Source organism: Dermacentor albipictus, chromosome 6, assembly GCF_038994185.2.
Source record: "Dermacentor albipictus isolate Rhodes 1998 colony chromosome 6, USDA_Dalb.pri_finalv2, whole genome shotgun sequence".
In the NCBI taxonomy this organism is placed as follows: domain Eukaryota; kingdom Metazoa; phylum Arthropoda; class Arachnida; order Ixodida; family Ixodidae; genus Dermacentor; species Dermacentor albipictus.
The window spans coordinates 104,011,491-104,025,563 of NC_091826.1; the positions used below are offsets into that span (position 1 = coordinate 104,011,491).

At 49.7% G+C, this 14,073-nt stretch overlaps 1 protein-coding gene across 1 annotated transcript in view; it reads right to left on the bottom strand.

Annotated features, from left to right (window-relative positions):
* Window positions 1-3,219: 3,219 nt before the first annotated feature.
* Window positions 3,220-14,073, bottom strand: part of LOC139061319 (acyl-coenzyme A thioesterase 13-like) — a 30,405-nt gene continuing 19,551 nt past the window's right edge. The window contains exon 3 of the mRNA XM_070541175.1: window positions 3,220-3,490. Within this exon, the coding sequence (XP_070397276.1) occupies window positions 3,271-3,490 (220 nt within the window). The 3' untranslated portion in view covers window positions 3,220-3,270. The remainder of the gene's footprint in view (window positions 3,491-14,073) is intronic.

Below are 14,073 nucleotides of genomic sequence, written 5' to 3' on the forward strand. Positions count from 1 at the left end.
AAATTGTGGTACGAATGTTCTACTTAAGCTGTACCCTACGCGTCTACAAAATTTGTCCGAACCGTTTCAAGGGCCCTTTAATGGAGAATACCTTAGTAACTTGCGATTCGCTGATGATATTGCCTTGCTTAGTAACTCAGGGGACCAATTGCAATGATTTTTCACTGACATGGAGAGGCAAAGCAGGAGGGTGGGTCTAAAGATTAATCTGCAGAAAACTAAAGTAATGTTTAACAGTCTCGGAAGAGAACAGCAATTTACAATAGGTAACGAGGCACTGGAAGTGGTAAGGGAATACATCTAGTTAGGGCAGGTAGTGACGGCGGATCCGGATCATGAGACGGAAATAATCATAAGAATAAGAATGGGCTGGGGTGCGTTTGGCAGGCATTCTCAGATCATGAACAGCAGGTTGCCATTATCCCTCACAAGAAAAGTGTATAATAGCTGTGTCTTACCAGTACTCACCTACGGGGCAGAAACCTGGAGGCTTACGAAAAGGGTTCTACTGAAACTGAGAACGACGCAACGAGCTATGGAAAGAGGAATGATGTGTGTAACGTTAAGGGATAAGAAAAGAGCAGATTGGGTGAGGGAACAAACGCGAGTTAATGACATCATAGTTGAAATCAAGAAAAAGAAACGGGCATGGGCAGGACATGTAATGAGGAGGGAAGATAACCGATGGTCATTAAGGGTTACGAACTGGATTCCAAGGGAAGGGAAGCCTAGCAGGGGGCGGCAGAAAGTTAGGTGGGTGGATGATATTAAGAAGTTTGCCGGGACAACATGGCCACGATTAGTATGCGACCGAGGTAGTTGGAGAAGTATGGGAGAGGCCTTTGCCCTGCAGGGGGCGTAACCAGGCTACTGCTGCTGCTGATGATGATATAGATGGCGCTGCGTATCCAGAAAGAAGAGGAGAGTGTTGAGGTATCTGTACAGGAAAAACATTGATTCACAGTGGAGGAAAAGAACTAGGAAGCTTACCAGCAAATATTCGGCCTGTAGGGTGGGCAGCACAGCGACAAAGAACGTCAAGCGGAAAGTCACGAGGCTGAAATAATCTCATGGGTGGCGGCAATGGAAAAGAAACCTGCCATGAGTAACTACTTAAAGGGACACTAAAGGGAAACAATAAATCAGTTTAGACTGATGGAGCATTGTTTGAGAACCCTGCAGACAGTCATTTCGAAAAAATAGTTTGATTATTAGATGAGAAAATGAAGGTCCAAGTATCGGTATTTGAATTCCGCGCCGAAATTCCAACGCCGGTACGTCAGTGTGACGTCAGGGATTCCAAAGTATGTTTTCGCATTTGGGCCGCGTTGGCTGAATAAAGGTTCCCGAAACTGGCCATGTTTAATATTTCATCCTTTAGAACACAATGTAGTCAATCTGTACCGCTATATATAATTAGTAGGCCCTAGAAGATGCCATCAAAATCCATGACGTCACAGCCCCCAGGTGCGGGAACTCAAGTAGGCGTCGCCACCCGTATTTCGTTCTTGCGCTATTTCTGGCTTACCAAACGTCTTATCGTTGTAAGAGTGGTGTTTTTGGTGTTGTAGAACGGTAATTTACTGATGCAAAAGAAATCACTTTTCACTTTAGTGTCCCTTTAAGAGGAAAAAGCGAAATCAGGAAAGAAAGAATTTATGATAACTCAAAGGGAAGCTGATTACTTTTCGTAGCGATAACGGGATGGCTTAGAACACGCACCTATAAAGCGATATATAAGGAAGAAGCATGTTCTTGCTGCGGTAAAGCTAGGGAAACGATTGCAGACTCTCTAGCCATGGCATCGATAAGTGGCCCGATACTCCCTTGCTGCCCTTTGACTGCTTATGTTACTGCTGCTAGATTTCGCAGGAGTGCCATTATACAGACAGTATCATGGCTCTGCAATTACTAACTCTGTGGATTACGGACATCTCCTACACCCTTGGAACAGAGATTTTTGTCGAACACGGAAAATTTAAGTGTCCCTCACTAGGCTGCGCTGCCGTATTTCTGCATTGAACTTCTACCTCCACAGGTCTGGTCTGGTCCCCTCACCATTATGCTCATTCTGTGGCGAAGCGAAGACAATAGACCATTTCTTGTTGTCTTGCATACGTTTTTCTATTATAAGAAAACGACTACTCGAAATCCCGCTTCGCTCTATTGGTCTAACTTTATCAGTGCCTGTGATTCTATCTTTTGGAGCCTCCATTATTGGGTTCAGCCACAGAAATGTTTGCTTGGCAATCCAAAATTACCTCATCGAAACCAATCGATTTTCATGTTAGATTGACCGTTCTCCCTCCAAATCATTGCTTTCTTTTATTTCCTATCTATTATTATCATTTTACACCCGGTTTTCATCTGATTATTTCCTTTTTTCTCCAAACACAAAATGTTAACTTTTAAACTCCAACGCTCAAATTGTTAACTCTCTTGTTATCATTATTATTTTTATGCACCTAATTGAACCACCCGATTCTTGGCCAATCACCCACTGTGGGCATGTGCCACGGCCACTCAGGACAACAACAACAACGATGGAGCATGTTTTATTAGAATGCGAAAACATCTGCCCAGCGGTTGATTTAGGCACCACTGGCCTCCTTGAAGCCCTTGGGTTCAGCGAGAGCAGGCCAAAAGTAAACATGTCCGCAATAGAGATTAGCAAGAGGCGATTGGAAGATTGGTGGAAGAAAAGCAGGGAAACGACTGAAAACGGAGACATACAAAAGCAAAGTTCGCCGTAGGTGGTCAGAAAATTTGGTTGCGGGAGTTCATCGTGTTTTTTTTTTGTCGTTGTTCTTCTCTTTTAACCTAGGTAAGACATTAGGCAGTATATTAGCAAGAGCTTGGTGACGCAACCCACCGCGCAGTTCCACAGGGGACCCTCATAACATCCATCCATCCAAGCGGGATAGAGGCGCCCGGGTGTAATCCACGCCTTATACATTACGTGTTTCAGCTATTCGCGTACTTAGCGATGCATCATAAATGAGTTCTGCCCAATTTGTTTCTTTTTATTTTCTCCAGGCGTGTCGAATGCGCACTTGGGCCCAGTCGTGTACCTGCTCCATTCTTATTCCATTTATTAAACTGGCCCGAACTGCTAAACGCAAGGCCATTCCACATTCATGCAAACTTCGACGCACAATTTGTCGCAAAATGGACGCGCGTTTTCTTTTTTTCTGACAGACAAAACAGATGGACACTATATTTTCCCCTCCAAAATAGCGCAACAGTTTATTGAAAGACAAACACACTGTATCAGGCCTTAGAAGTGGTGGCGGACGCTGCACCCCTATCCAGCTTGTTTCCCAGGTAATCCATGCCGTTCAGCAGCTGCTTGGTGTGCAGGCCTTTGACCAGCAGCTTGCCCGTTTCCTTGTTGCGGATGTCCACGGTGAGGAAGGCTGTGCTGCCGCCCAGTTTTGTGGTTGTTGCCTCCACCGTCACCGTGTCCCCGAGCACCGCCTTATCCACGTAGCTGCACACGCATAAAGACGAAGTGGATAAAAAGATTAGAGAAAGAAATTGAATATTAACAAGAGAGACCCCGGGCCGACGCTTGGCCAGCGTCACGACGCGTTAAACCGTCGTTTGCCGGCACATTATTAAAGTTATCACTATCCTATCCAGACGGTCTTGTGGTCGTCGCTGCTCTCTCATTATAGATTACTACCATTATTATCACCAACTGTTCCACATTAAATCCCTAAAGTTAATAATAACAGAGTTTAGAAAATTAAGCTCCTTTACTACGATATTAATGCGAACAGGAATCTTAGCTTCTTTTCTTCCCGACTATCTGGCCATGCAACCACAAACTTGGATCACTGGTTATGTGGCACTGAGTATGTGGGGCTCTCCAGTGAACCCCTTTGACGACAACTTGTGTCAATGTATGTCTGCCACTGGATTTGTTGCTCTTCATAATACTAATCATAACATTAAAAAAAATTGGAGGACGCTTAAGCTTCGCCTTCAAGAGTGGAACGCGACAGCGTTCCCGTCGACCCGCCAAGGGGTGTGAGACAATGGGCTACGGCGCAGCGACTACGCGCCCCGCATCGGACGCGGTGAGCGTCGAGCAACGCAGCGTTCGGCGCGGCGACGCTCGGAGGCGTTCCGTGAGGTCGGACGTGCGACGCATCGGCTCCGTCGATTTTAGACTGGAACCGCGGGCCAACACACGGCACGCCGAAATTCTTGGTCTTATCCTACGCCGAACATCGCAAGGATCCTGCAGACACCGACCTGAGGCAGGTGGACCAATTTTCAGCGCTCTTACGTCAATCTGAAGATCGCATCATGCCACGGTTGAGCTGACCCTAACGAGAGCTAAGCTCGGCGCAGCCAGCGTCGGAGGTTCTCCGGACATGACGACGCAGAAGATCACCGGGTACGACCCAACATCCAAGAATTGGACCGCAATCGAGCACAAACCCCGAGATGAGGACATCCTGCCCACTGAAAGTGAGTGTCTTCAAGCACTTGTACGCCTGCGGCAACGCAAGCAACAAGCGAACATGGCTACCAAAAGCTGCGTTGGCGCGGCGTCGCCGACGTCAACGGCAGCGGGGAATTCCCTCCGCGCTGGGAATACGGACGGTGCTCGCGCTGCGCCACTGCTGCAAATGAAGACGGCTCGCAACTGGCGCCCGAAACAGACGCCCAGACTCCGTTCCGAGGACCTAATCGTGGTGCTGAAGCCCCAAGGCACCCTGGACCTGAAGATGGCCTTCAAGCATGGTGACGTGGGATCGGCGGTGGCCCAATACGTGGGTGAAGTAGCCGCCGAGGATCTCAATGTGTGGCCCGTATGGGAACAGAACGTTATCGTGTGCGGAACCCCGACAACACCGATAGCTGACAAGCTGATCAAAGATTTCGACCTGCAGGTAGGGGAACGCTCCTATCCCTTCCGCGGTCATCTCAAGCTGAGTGGAGAGGTATGCAAGGGGGTGATCAACGTCCGCGAGGATGAAACCTCCGCCTCTCTCAAGCCCAAGCTTTACTGGAGGGAGGGCGAGATCGCCTTTGTCCGAAAATTGGGAACTACTTACGTGGCGGTGGTAACCTTTGAAGGCCGAAGACTCCCCCGTTACATACAATACAATTATGAATGCGTTCCGGTAAGGGAGTATAAGAAGACCATACCCGCGTGCTACAGATGCGGCACGGTGGGCCACTATGTGCATAACTGCCCCCACCCAGAGGAAGGAAGATGCGGCTTCTGTGGCAAACAAGCCGGCTCCACAACGGACGGACTTGCAGAACACGAGTGCGCACCATCCTGCATGATCTGCGGAGGAGCCCACCTCACTGGATCCGCAGAGTGTGTAGAAAAATTCCGGAAACATAAGCAGCCGGGATCAACGACCCCAGCAAGAGGAGCGGCAACGCCATCAACGCGGCAGCAACGGGGAGGACTACAAGAACCACCACAACAAAAGAAGACAGGCAAGTCCGGACAAGCACCACTGGGACAGAAGGAGCAGAAGACGCAAAATGCTGTACAATCCGAGACCGGGACGCAGCCGCCTTCCTTCAAAGCAGGGGATTTTCCCCCTCTTGGTAACTCTTCAAAACAGGTGAGCAACTGGGCGGGAGTCGCCTCTCATTCCTCCTCTCCCTCCTCCCAATCTTCCGCAATGGAACTCGAGATGCGGAAAGAGCTAGAAGCTCTCAGGAGACAAAACGCGCAGCTAGCTTGCAAAATTCATGCACTGCAAAATGCCAGGACGAACAGTCCCATTCCGGGAGGACCCATGGATGACGATGGGGGTTCTGCACCTGTGTGCTCGGGCAGCACTGTAAAGTCGGCAAGCGCGTCGCCTACTAACAACATAGAAGTCCGGGTTACCACCCTGGAGCAGCAAATGAAGGCCTTAACGGGGCAAGTGGCTCAACTCCCAAACCTAATCAGTGAGCCAGTCCAGTCTGCCATTCAACTGCAAACACAGCAAATAGCCACAATAGTCACGCAGCAGGTGACTCAAAACATCAAAACATGGATCCAAAGTAACCCAAGACTCTTCCGCCGCACCGGTCCCATTAGAGAGGCCGGGCGTCCGAGCAAATTCCTCCGCGTAACGGAGGACGAGGAACATGAAGAATTTGCTGATTCACTGGATACCATACAGAGTGCCGGCACGGTTATTCATAGCCAGCCAGAATCTACTAATGCTAATCATGGCGCAGGGATCTAGAAAAAGGCAAGCTAAATCAAGACAGGAACCACTGTCAATCGTACAATGGAATTGTAGGGGCTTCAAGAATCGGACTAAACGCGCTCATTTTCGTCTCTACTTAGAAACATTGCAACCTCTAGCAGCCATCGTGGCTCTACAGGAACCAGGGGCCTCAGCTAAAATTTCAGGGTAAAATGCATTTCAGCGAGATCCATCTACTTGCATCCTTGTACACAAAGCGTACACCGCACAAGAGGTAGACCTCGACCTACAGACAACTTATTCGTACACCATGGTCACAGTGTTACCTCTGCGACGCTCTGACCCACAAGTACACATCCTTAACATATATTGTCCGCCCAAGCTAAAACATATCACTTTTGCAGACATCTTCACCCGGGCACTGAAGGTAGCTGGTCGGGACCCCTTACTTATTTTGGGCGACTTCAATGCTCCAAGTAAGGTGTGGGGTTACAGGAAGGAGGAGGTGCGCGGTAGGAAGCTAGCGGAGCTCATCTCCACGTTAGGCATAACCCTTCAGACCGACCCAGCACAACCAACACGTGTTGGAAATTCCGTGACTCGGGACACTTGTCCCGATCTCACGCTTTCCAAACATATACAACACGTTGAGTGGTACAACACCGAAGACACGCTAGGAAGCGATCACTGCATCCTTAACACTTTAATTCATACCCGGCCCCTAAAAAGGCAAATAACTCAAGCGAAATTGCCGGACTGGACTGCTTTCCGTAAGTCCCTGCCGCAGGCCAGTCTTCTCGAGGAAGGGTACAGCTCGTGGGCTCAAAATCTTATGACAACACTCAAGAAACATGTGAAAAGCATACAGATTGCGGAGGACTGTCCAGCGGTGGATAATCATTTACTCCATCTCTGGGAAGCTCGCCGCAGTCTCACGAAAAGATGGAAGCGACAAAAACACAACAAAAGACTGAAAATACGTATAACAGACCTGACCCAGCGGGCTGCCGAGTATGCCTCTCAATTAGCTGATTCCAACTGGGTTGATCGCTGCAACACGGCAGCCGGACAAATGTCAGGGAAGAATACATGGAAGCTCTTCCGCAGCTTGATTGATCCCGCTCAATCTCGAGGAGAAACACAGAAACACCTACAACGTGCTTTACACAATTTCCAGGGCACAACAGCACAACTGGCAGAAACTTTAAGGGACAAGTATCTCTGCACCAAGCAGGACCCTCGAGGTCAGGAATATCTCTATGCAGGCCGAGATAATCCAGAGATGGATCAGTCGTTCGAACTCTACGACCTCAAGGCAGCCTTAGCCAAAATGAAGAGAGGCACTGCGCCCGGTCGGGACAAGGTCACAGTGAAGCTGCTGGCCAACCTCCCTGATCGCGCGTATGAAGCCCTTCTTGACTACATTAATGCCATATGGAAAGGGGAGACTCCCATACCACTCGATTGGAAAACATCCCTTGTCACCTTCATTCCTAAAGCAGGAAAGGAAATTAATACGGACAACCTGAGACCTATCTCGCTCACATCGTGTGTGGGCAAACTAATGGAGACGATGGTGCGAGATAGGCTCTCCGAATATTTGGAAAAGCGTAACACTTTTGCAGACACCATGTTCGGCTTCCGCCCACACAAGTCGGCACAAGACATATTATTACAACTCAATCACGACATATTACAGCCCACGGAGCACCCTCACAACGACAAAGTTGTCCTGGCCTTAGATCTAAAGGGAGCTTTCGACAACGTTAAACACAGCATTATCTTAGAACACCTCCGTGAGACCCACTGTGGCAAAAACACATTTAATTATATCAAGGATTTCTTGACGGATCGAGCCGCACTCGTCAAAATCCAAGACACTGAATATGGACCCTACGAAATGGGCACCAGGGGGACGCCACAAGGCGCTGTGCTTTCCCCGCTGCTATTTAACCTTGCGATGGTGCATCTCCCGGCCCAGCTAAACGGTATTGAAGGCGTACGGTATGCGCTGTACGCCGACGATATCACCATCTGGGCCACAGAGGGAAACATAGGGCATATAGAAGAAAACCTGCAAGCAGCCGCCCACGTAGTGGATCGCTACGCAGAGCGCTGTGGACTTCAGTGTGCACCAAACAAATCAGAATTTGTGCACCTTAGACCAACACCTAAGGACACTACACAAATACATCTCTTTTTGGCTAGTGGTCCCATACACGAGGCCAAGGAGCTCAGAATTCTCGGACTCTTTATCCACAATCAAAGAAGAGTCGACACAACACTAGAAAAGCTCCGCAAGGTTGGGGACCAAGTGGGCCGAATGGTCCGGCGTGTGTCCAACAAGAGAGGGGGATTACGAAGCAGGGACGCTGTGCGGCTAGCTCATGCTTTCGTAACAAGCCGAATTCTATATTCGGTCCCGTATCTCTATCTGCGGAAACATGATGAAGCCAAACTCGAAGTCATCCTCCGCAAAGTGATGAAGAGGGCCCTTGACCTCCCTGTCACAACTTCGAACGCGAGACTTCTCGCTTTGGTAGTGGTGAACACCTTTCAGGAGCTCAAGGAAGCCCACCTTACCAGCCAGTACACACGCCTAGCTCAGACAAACTCGGGACGGCATTTGTTGGACCGGCTCCACTTGAATCACACCTTTCACATTCAGGAGCGGGTCCGAGTGCCCGAACTCTGGAGACGCGCCATCAGAGTTCGACCCCTCCCCACAAAAATGGATAGGGAAGACCACAGTGGTCGTCGCCAGGCGAGGGCGGACGCCTTGCAACGCCACTACGGCAACAAACGCGGAGTCTTCTACGTGGATGTGGCCGGTCCACGCCGCGGGGGGTGGTATACGGCAGCGGTCATTCACGAGGAAAAGCAAGTAGATGGGCTCACTTTCAAAGCCTCGGGCTCAACACATGCAGAAGAGGTAGCTATTGCCCTGGCTGCCTCTGACCCCCGGTCTCAATTTATCATAACCGACTCGCGCGGGGCTTGTCGAAATTATGAAGCTGGCTGGATCACCCCACTAGCCGAACGAATATTGGCGAACTACAGCAACGGGGGAATTGATCCTACTCCCCATTGTCTGGTCTGGACTCCGAGCCACCAGGGCCTAGCAGGGAATGAAGCCGCGAACACGGCGGCCCGAGCACTCATATACCGGGCGTCCCAGTTAGACCTTGAGTACCTGGAATCCGAAGGCATTTATCTTGTAACATTCAAAGATATCACGACATTTTACAAAGATAGGCATCGCCAATACCCAACTCCTGCAAAAGGGCTTGGCAAGGCTAATGAACGGATCTTGATTCGACTTTTCACTAACACTTTACTGTGCCCGGCAATCTTGAAACATTTCGATTGTTCCTTCTCTGGCAAGTGCCAATACTGTGGGGAGGTGGCTGACACCTACCACATGGTTTGGGCTTGTCAGCAAAACTCAGCTCTTCCCCTCAACCCTAACCCAACCCGAGAGGAGTGGGAGGCGACGCTGCTCGGTTGCTCGGACCTTCAGGCCCAAAAGGCCTTGGTCCAGAGGGCTAAGCTGGCGGCTCGTACCAATGGGGTCCCGGAATAGAGACTCCACCCACTGCGGAGCCCCATAAGGACTCTACCTCTCTTCCTGTTTTGAATAAAAGCTTTCAATCAATCATTCGGCGCGGCAACGAAATGTGCGCCTGAGCAAGCGACGCACGCATGAGCCTTAGAAACAGCTCGTTTCTAAGGCAACACCGCGTTCACTAGAGGCGCTTTTGTACCGCTTTGAAATATCGAACTCGTGGCTGATTGATACCAAAATCTGACGATCCTGTAAAGCGCTTGTCTGTTGCATCGTACCGCCCCATTAGCCTTGCGAACACTGACTATAAAATTTTTATGAAAATACTGGCGAAAAGGTTACAGAGCGTAATAAAAATTTTAGTTGGAACCCACCAAACGTGTGGGATTAAAGGGCGCACAATAACTACCAATGTACACGTCGCCAGGAGCATTCTAGAATGCGTCGATGCTTTCGAGGGTAAAGTTGCAATGTTGCAGCTAGACCTGGAGAAGGCATTTGACCGTGTGGCTCATGATATTCTCTTCGAGATTTTAGAATACACGAACATAGGATCAGTGATTATTGATGGCTTAAAAATGGTGTACACAGATTGCAGCACACGGCTAATTATTAACAAGAGTCTCACGAGAAGCGTCAATGTCTGCTCATCTCTGAAACAGGGGTGCCCAATTTCGTCATTGCTTTTCGCAATATACCTGGAGCCTTTTTGCTTAGCCATTAAAGAGAACGAGAAAATAAGAGGTTTCAAATTACAGCAAAGTGAGGTGAAAGTGCTTTCCTATGCAGACGATCTAGCAGTGTTTTGCGATGACTATGACAGTGTCAGCGAAGTGGTAACTCTGGCGAAAACTTATTGTGAAGAAACAGGTAGTGCCATAAACTGGGATAAGTGCATCGGGTTTTGGCATGGCGCGTGGCAAAGCAAACCACGCAGTTTCGCAAACATACAGTGGGTGACCACGCCTGTGAGATATCTCGGCGTGCCGCTTGGGCATTACAGGGACAGTAAGCAGTTCTGGGAACAGGAAACACAGACGGCGAAGGAACAAGCGCTGGCATGGCAAGGGCGCAATCTCTCAATGTTCGCGCGCTCCACTGTGTGCAACATTTTTCTGGTTGCAAAAATATGGTACATACTACAAGCGCTATTCATGTCGCGAGTGAATGTACAAAAACTGCATCGAGTGTTTGCTGTGTTCATTTGGAACTCAACCTGGGAACGCTGCAGCCGCTCTAATCTGTTCAGATCAGTTCGCAGCGGTGGTCTTGGACTATCACACCTATTTGTACGCCAGATTGTATCGCGGTTTATGTTCTTGCGGAACCACAGTGATCCATTTTTGCGCACCATGACACAAGTGCGATTAGGTAATCTGCTACCTGACTTCCTTGTTTCGTGTTCGACTGTTCACTCCCCTCCAGTGAAAGGTTTCCTTCAGGAAGTAGTGCTATCTTTCCGTATGCTTAGTGTTCGATTCTCGCTAGAATATTTAAGTTCCGTCAAAAGAAAGAAATTGTACCATGATATGACAGACTCATTAATGCCAGTTCCAATGTATAGGTTAGCATACTATGGAGGTTCAGGCGATGATGTCCTCAAAAGGGTCAAAAGAATGCCTGTGAAACCATCGGTAAAATCATTCTTCTTCAAACTCCACACAAATACTTTGCCTGTAAAGACTTGGCTGGCCGACAAGGGAATATATGTGCCGTGGACCACCGATTGTATAAAGTGTAAAAAACCAGAGACTGTCGATCACGTCTTCATTGATTGTTGGGATCCCTTTTTTCATTGGGACATCTTACAACGAACATTAAAGAAAGCATTACCAATAACCCCACGTGGTATCGGATACTTAGACACAGGCAATAACGATATTCCATATGACCTTATTATGCTGCTGAGCCTCCATAGTATATGGTCCACAAGAATGTCGGTATGTCATGCTGATCTGAATGCCCATTCTGTGCGAGAAAACTTTATTGAAAGTGTCGTCTACATGCGTGAAGTGTACAAAGCCCAGAAAGAACAGCCCGATTGGTTGCCGCTGTTCGATGAGTTGGCGAAATTCAAGCGATATTAATTTCAGAGAGTCAGCATAAGCTAAGCTGATTCTCTTTTAAATATGTATTCGCATGGCATTTCTGTGACGAGGAAATAAAGAAAAAAAAAACTCGTGGCTGAGTGGTAGAGTCTTTGTCTCACACTCCGGAGACCCTGGTTCGATTCCCACCCAGCCCATCTTGCAAGTTGTTTTTTATTCATGAAGTGCCTGCTCGAATTTATCGCTCACGGCCAACGCCGCGGACGCCGACACCGACGACACCGGCTTTTCTGCGACACGAGCTCCTTAACGCTGTCGCGTTAAAAACATCATATAGATCTCCGACAGCGCTAACCCAGAGGCATAACGCTCGTGCCGGGCGACTTCAACGCCCGACACTAGGAATGGCGCTACAAGAAGGTAAACGCTAGGGGCCTTCGAGTTTGGGAAGCGACCGATGCAGCTCGGTTAACACTCACCAACGATATAACTACCCGACGCGCATGAGCCTTCGACCAGCGGGTACGAGTGAGTGAGTGAAACAACTTTGTTTGGTCCACAATAGACGCGAGCAAACTCAACGTCACCTGGCTAGGCCCACTCGGGGTCCATCAGGTGAAACCTGACGGCCCTCTCGCGAGCCCTCTGGACTGCCAGGATTTGAGAGGTCTGGTCCTGGGCCCTAATGAGCTTTAAAATTTCCTCTTGGGTGAGAGGGGGACCGGCAGAGACGCATCCCCACAGGACATGTTCGAAGTCCGCATAATCACCACACAGAGGAAGTTCCGGACTTGTGTTCGGGGTGCATTGTGTGCAGCGCCGCGGGGCTCCGGTAAGTGCTTGTTTGTAGACGTCCGAGAGTGACTGCCTGGGCCCTGCACAGTGAGGAGTGCGGCAAAGGCAGAAGTCTTCTTGACAGATAATTATGTTTGAAAATCCCGCTGTACGAGCAGAGAGGCTTGGGTCGCCCAGGAGAGGTCGCGTTACCTAGCGCACGGTCAGTCAAACTTTGTGCAGCTGAGTGCGCCTCCTCGTTGGAGTTGATCGAGGCACCCTCAATGGTTCCAAGGAGCGCAGAAAACCAGGCCAAAGAGTGGTTTGATGTCTTTAGCACTTTGGATAATACGTAGGGCCTGGGGAGCTACTATTCCCATCTGAAAGGCCCTGACAGCGGCCTTGGAATCTGAATAAATCGTTTCATGTACACTGTCCGTCAATGCAAGAGCAATAGCAACCTGCTCTGCAACGCTGGAACTAGAAGTGCGAATGGTAGCGCAGCTAAGGACTTTAGAATCACATTCGATGACCACTGAGGAGAAGGCTTCTTCTTTAACGTGCGAAGCAGCGTCTATACGAAGCATGTTAGGTCCTTGTTCAAGCGGGCACTGGCGAGCAGAGCTTTACCCTGGCTCGTCTTCGTCCTTCGTAGTAGGTGGGATGCATATTGCGTGGCATCAGGTGTATGTTAAACTTGGATCTTACGTCGTTGGGCAGCTTCACAGCGTCGGGACTGATCACCGTGGGGCTACGTCCCAGCTTGCCAAGTATGGCTCGGCCCGCTGGGGTACCGGAGAGTCTGACAAACTGGGAAAACTGTTGAGCGTCATCGATTTCTTCGAACGTGTTGTGAATTCCCAAATTGAGGAGGTCTTTTGTGTGCGTTCGAACGGGAAGGCCGAGGGCAAGCTTGAAAACTCTTCTGATTAGGGCATTGATCTTGTTGCGCTCCAACACGAGCCAGTTGTGCATAGGCCCTGAATAAGCGAAGTGGCACAGCACGAAGGCGTGTATAATCCGGATCAGATTGTCCTCCCTGATTCCGCGGTACCTATTGCGATTCTTCGGATCAGGCCGAGGGCGCTTTCGGTCTTAGAACAAGTGCGTTTGAGGGCGGCTCCATTGGCCCCATTCGACTCGAAGCGGGTACGAGGAAAAAAACGCGAGGATGAACCGAGAAGAATGGTGGCTTGAGGCACGGTGTCTCCTGGGCGCCCAGCGTTGGAGGTCACGTGATCAAGCGCGTTACGGAAAGAAATCGCGCGTCTCCTCCTCTAGCACGGTCGTGGCTGTCAGCATGGCTGCACACGCCTACCTTGGAGGTAGTCTGCGGCGGGCGTGAAAGCCAAGAGCGAGCCGAGGTGGCTGCACGATGGCTTCATGCGCGTTGTAGGTCGCATGATCTCAAGCTTCGGAGACGCGATGAAGCGAGAGACGACACGAAGCCTCCCCCTGCTTCTTCACGCCAGCGTTGCGGCAGCGTCTGTTCGCCGTCATCCAGTGA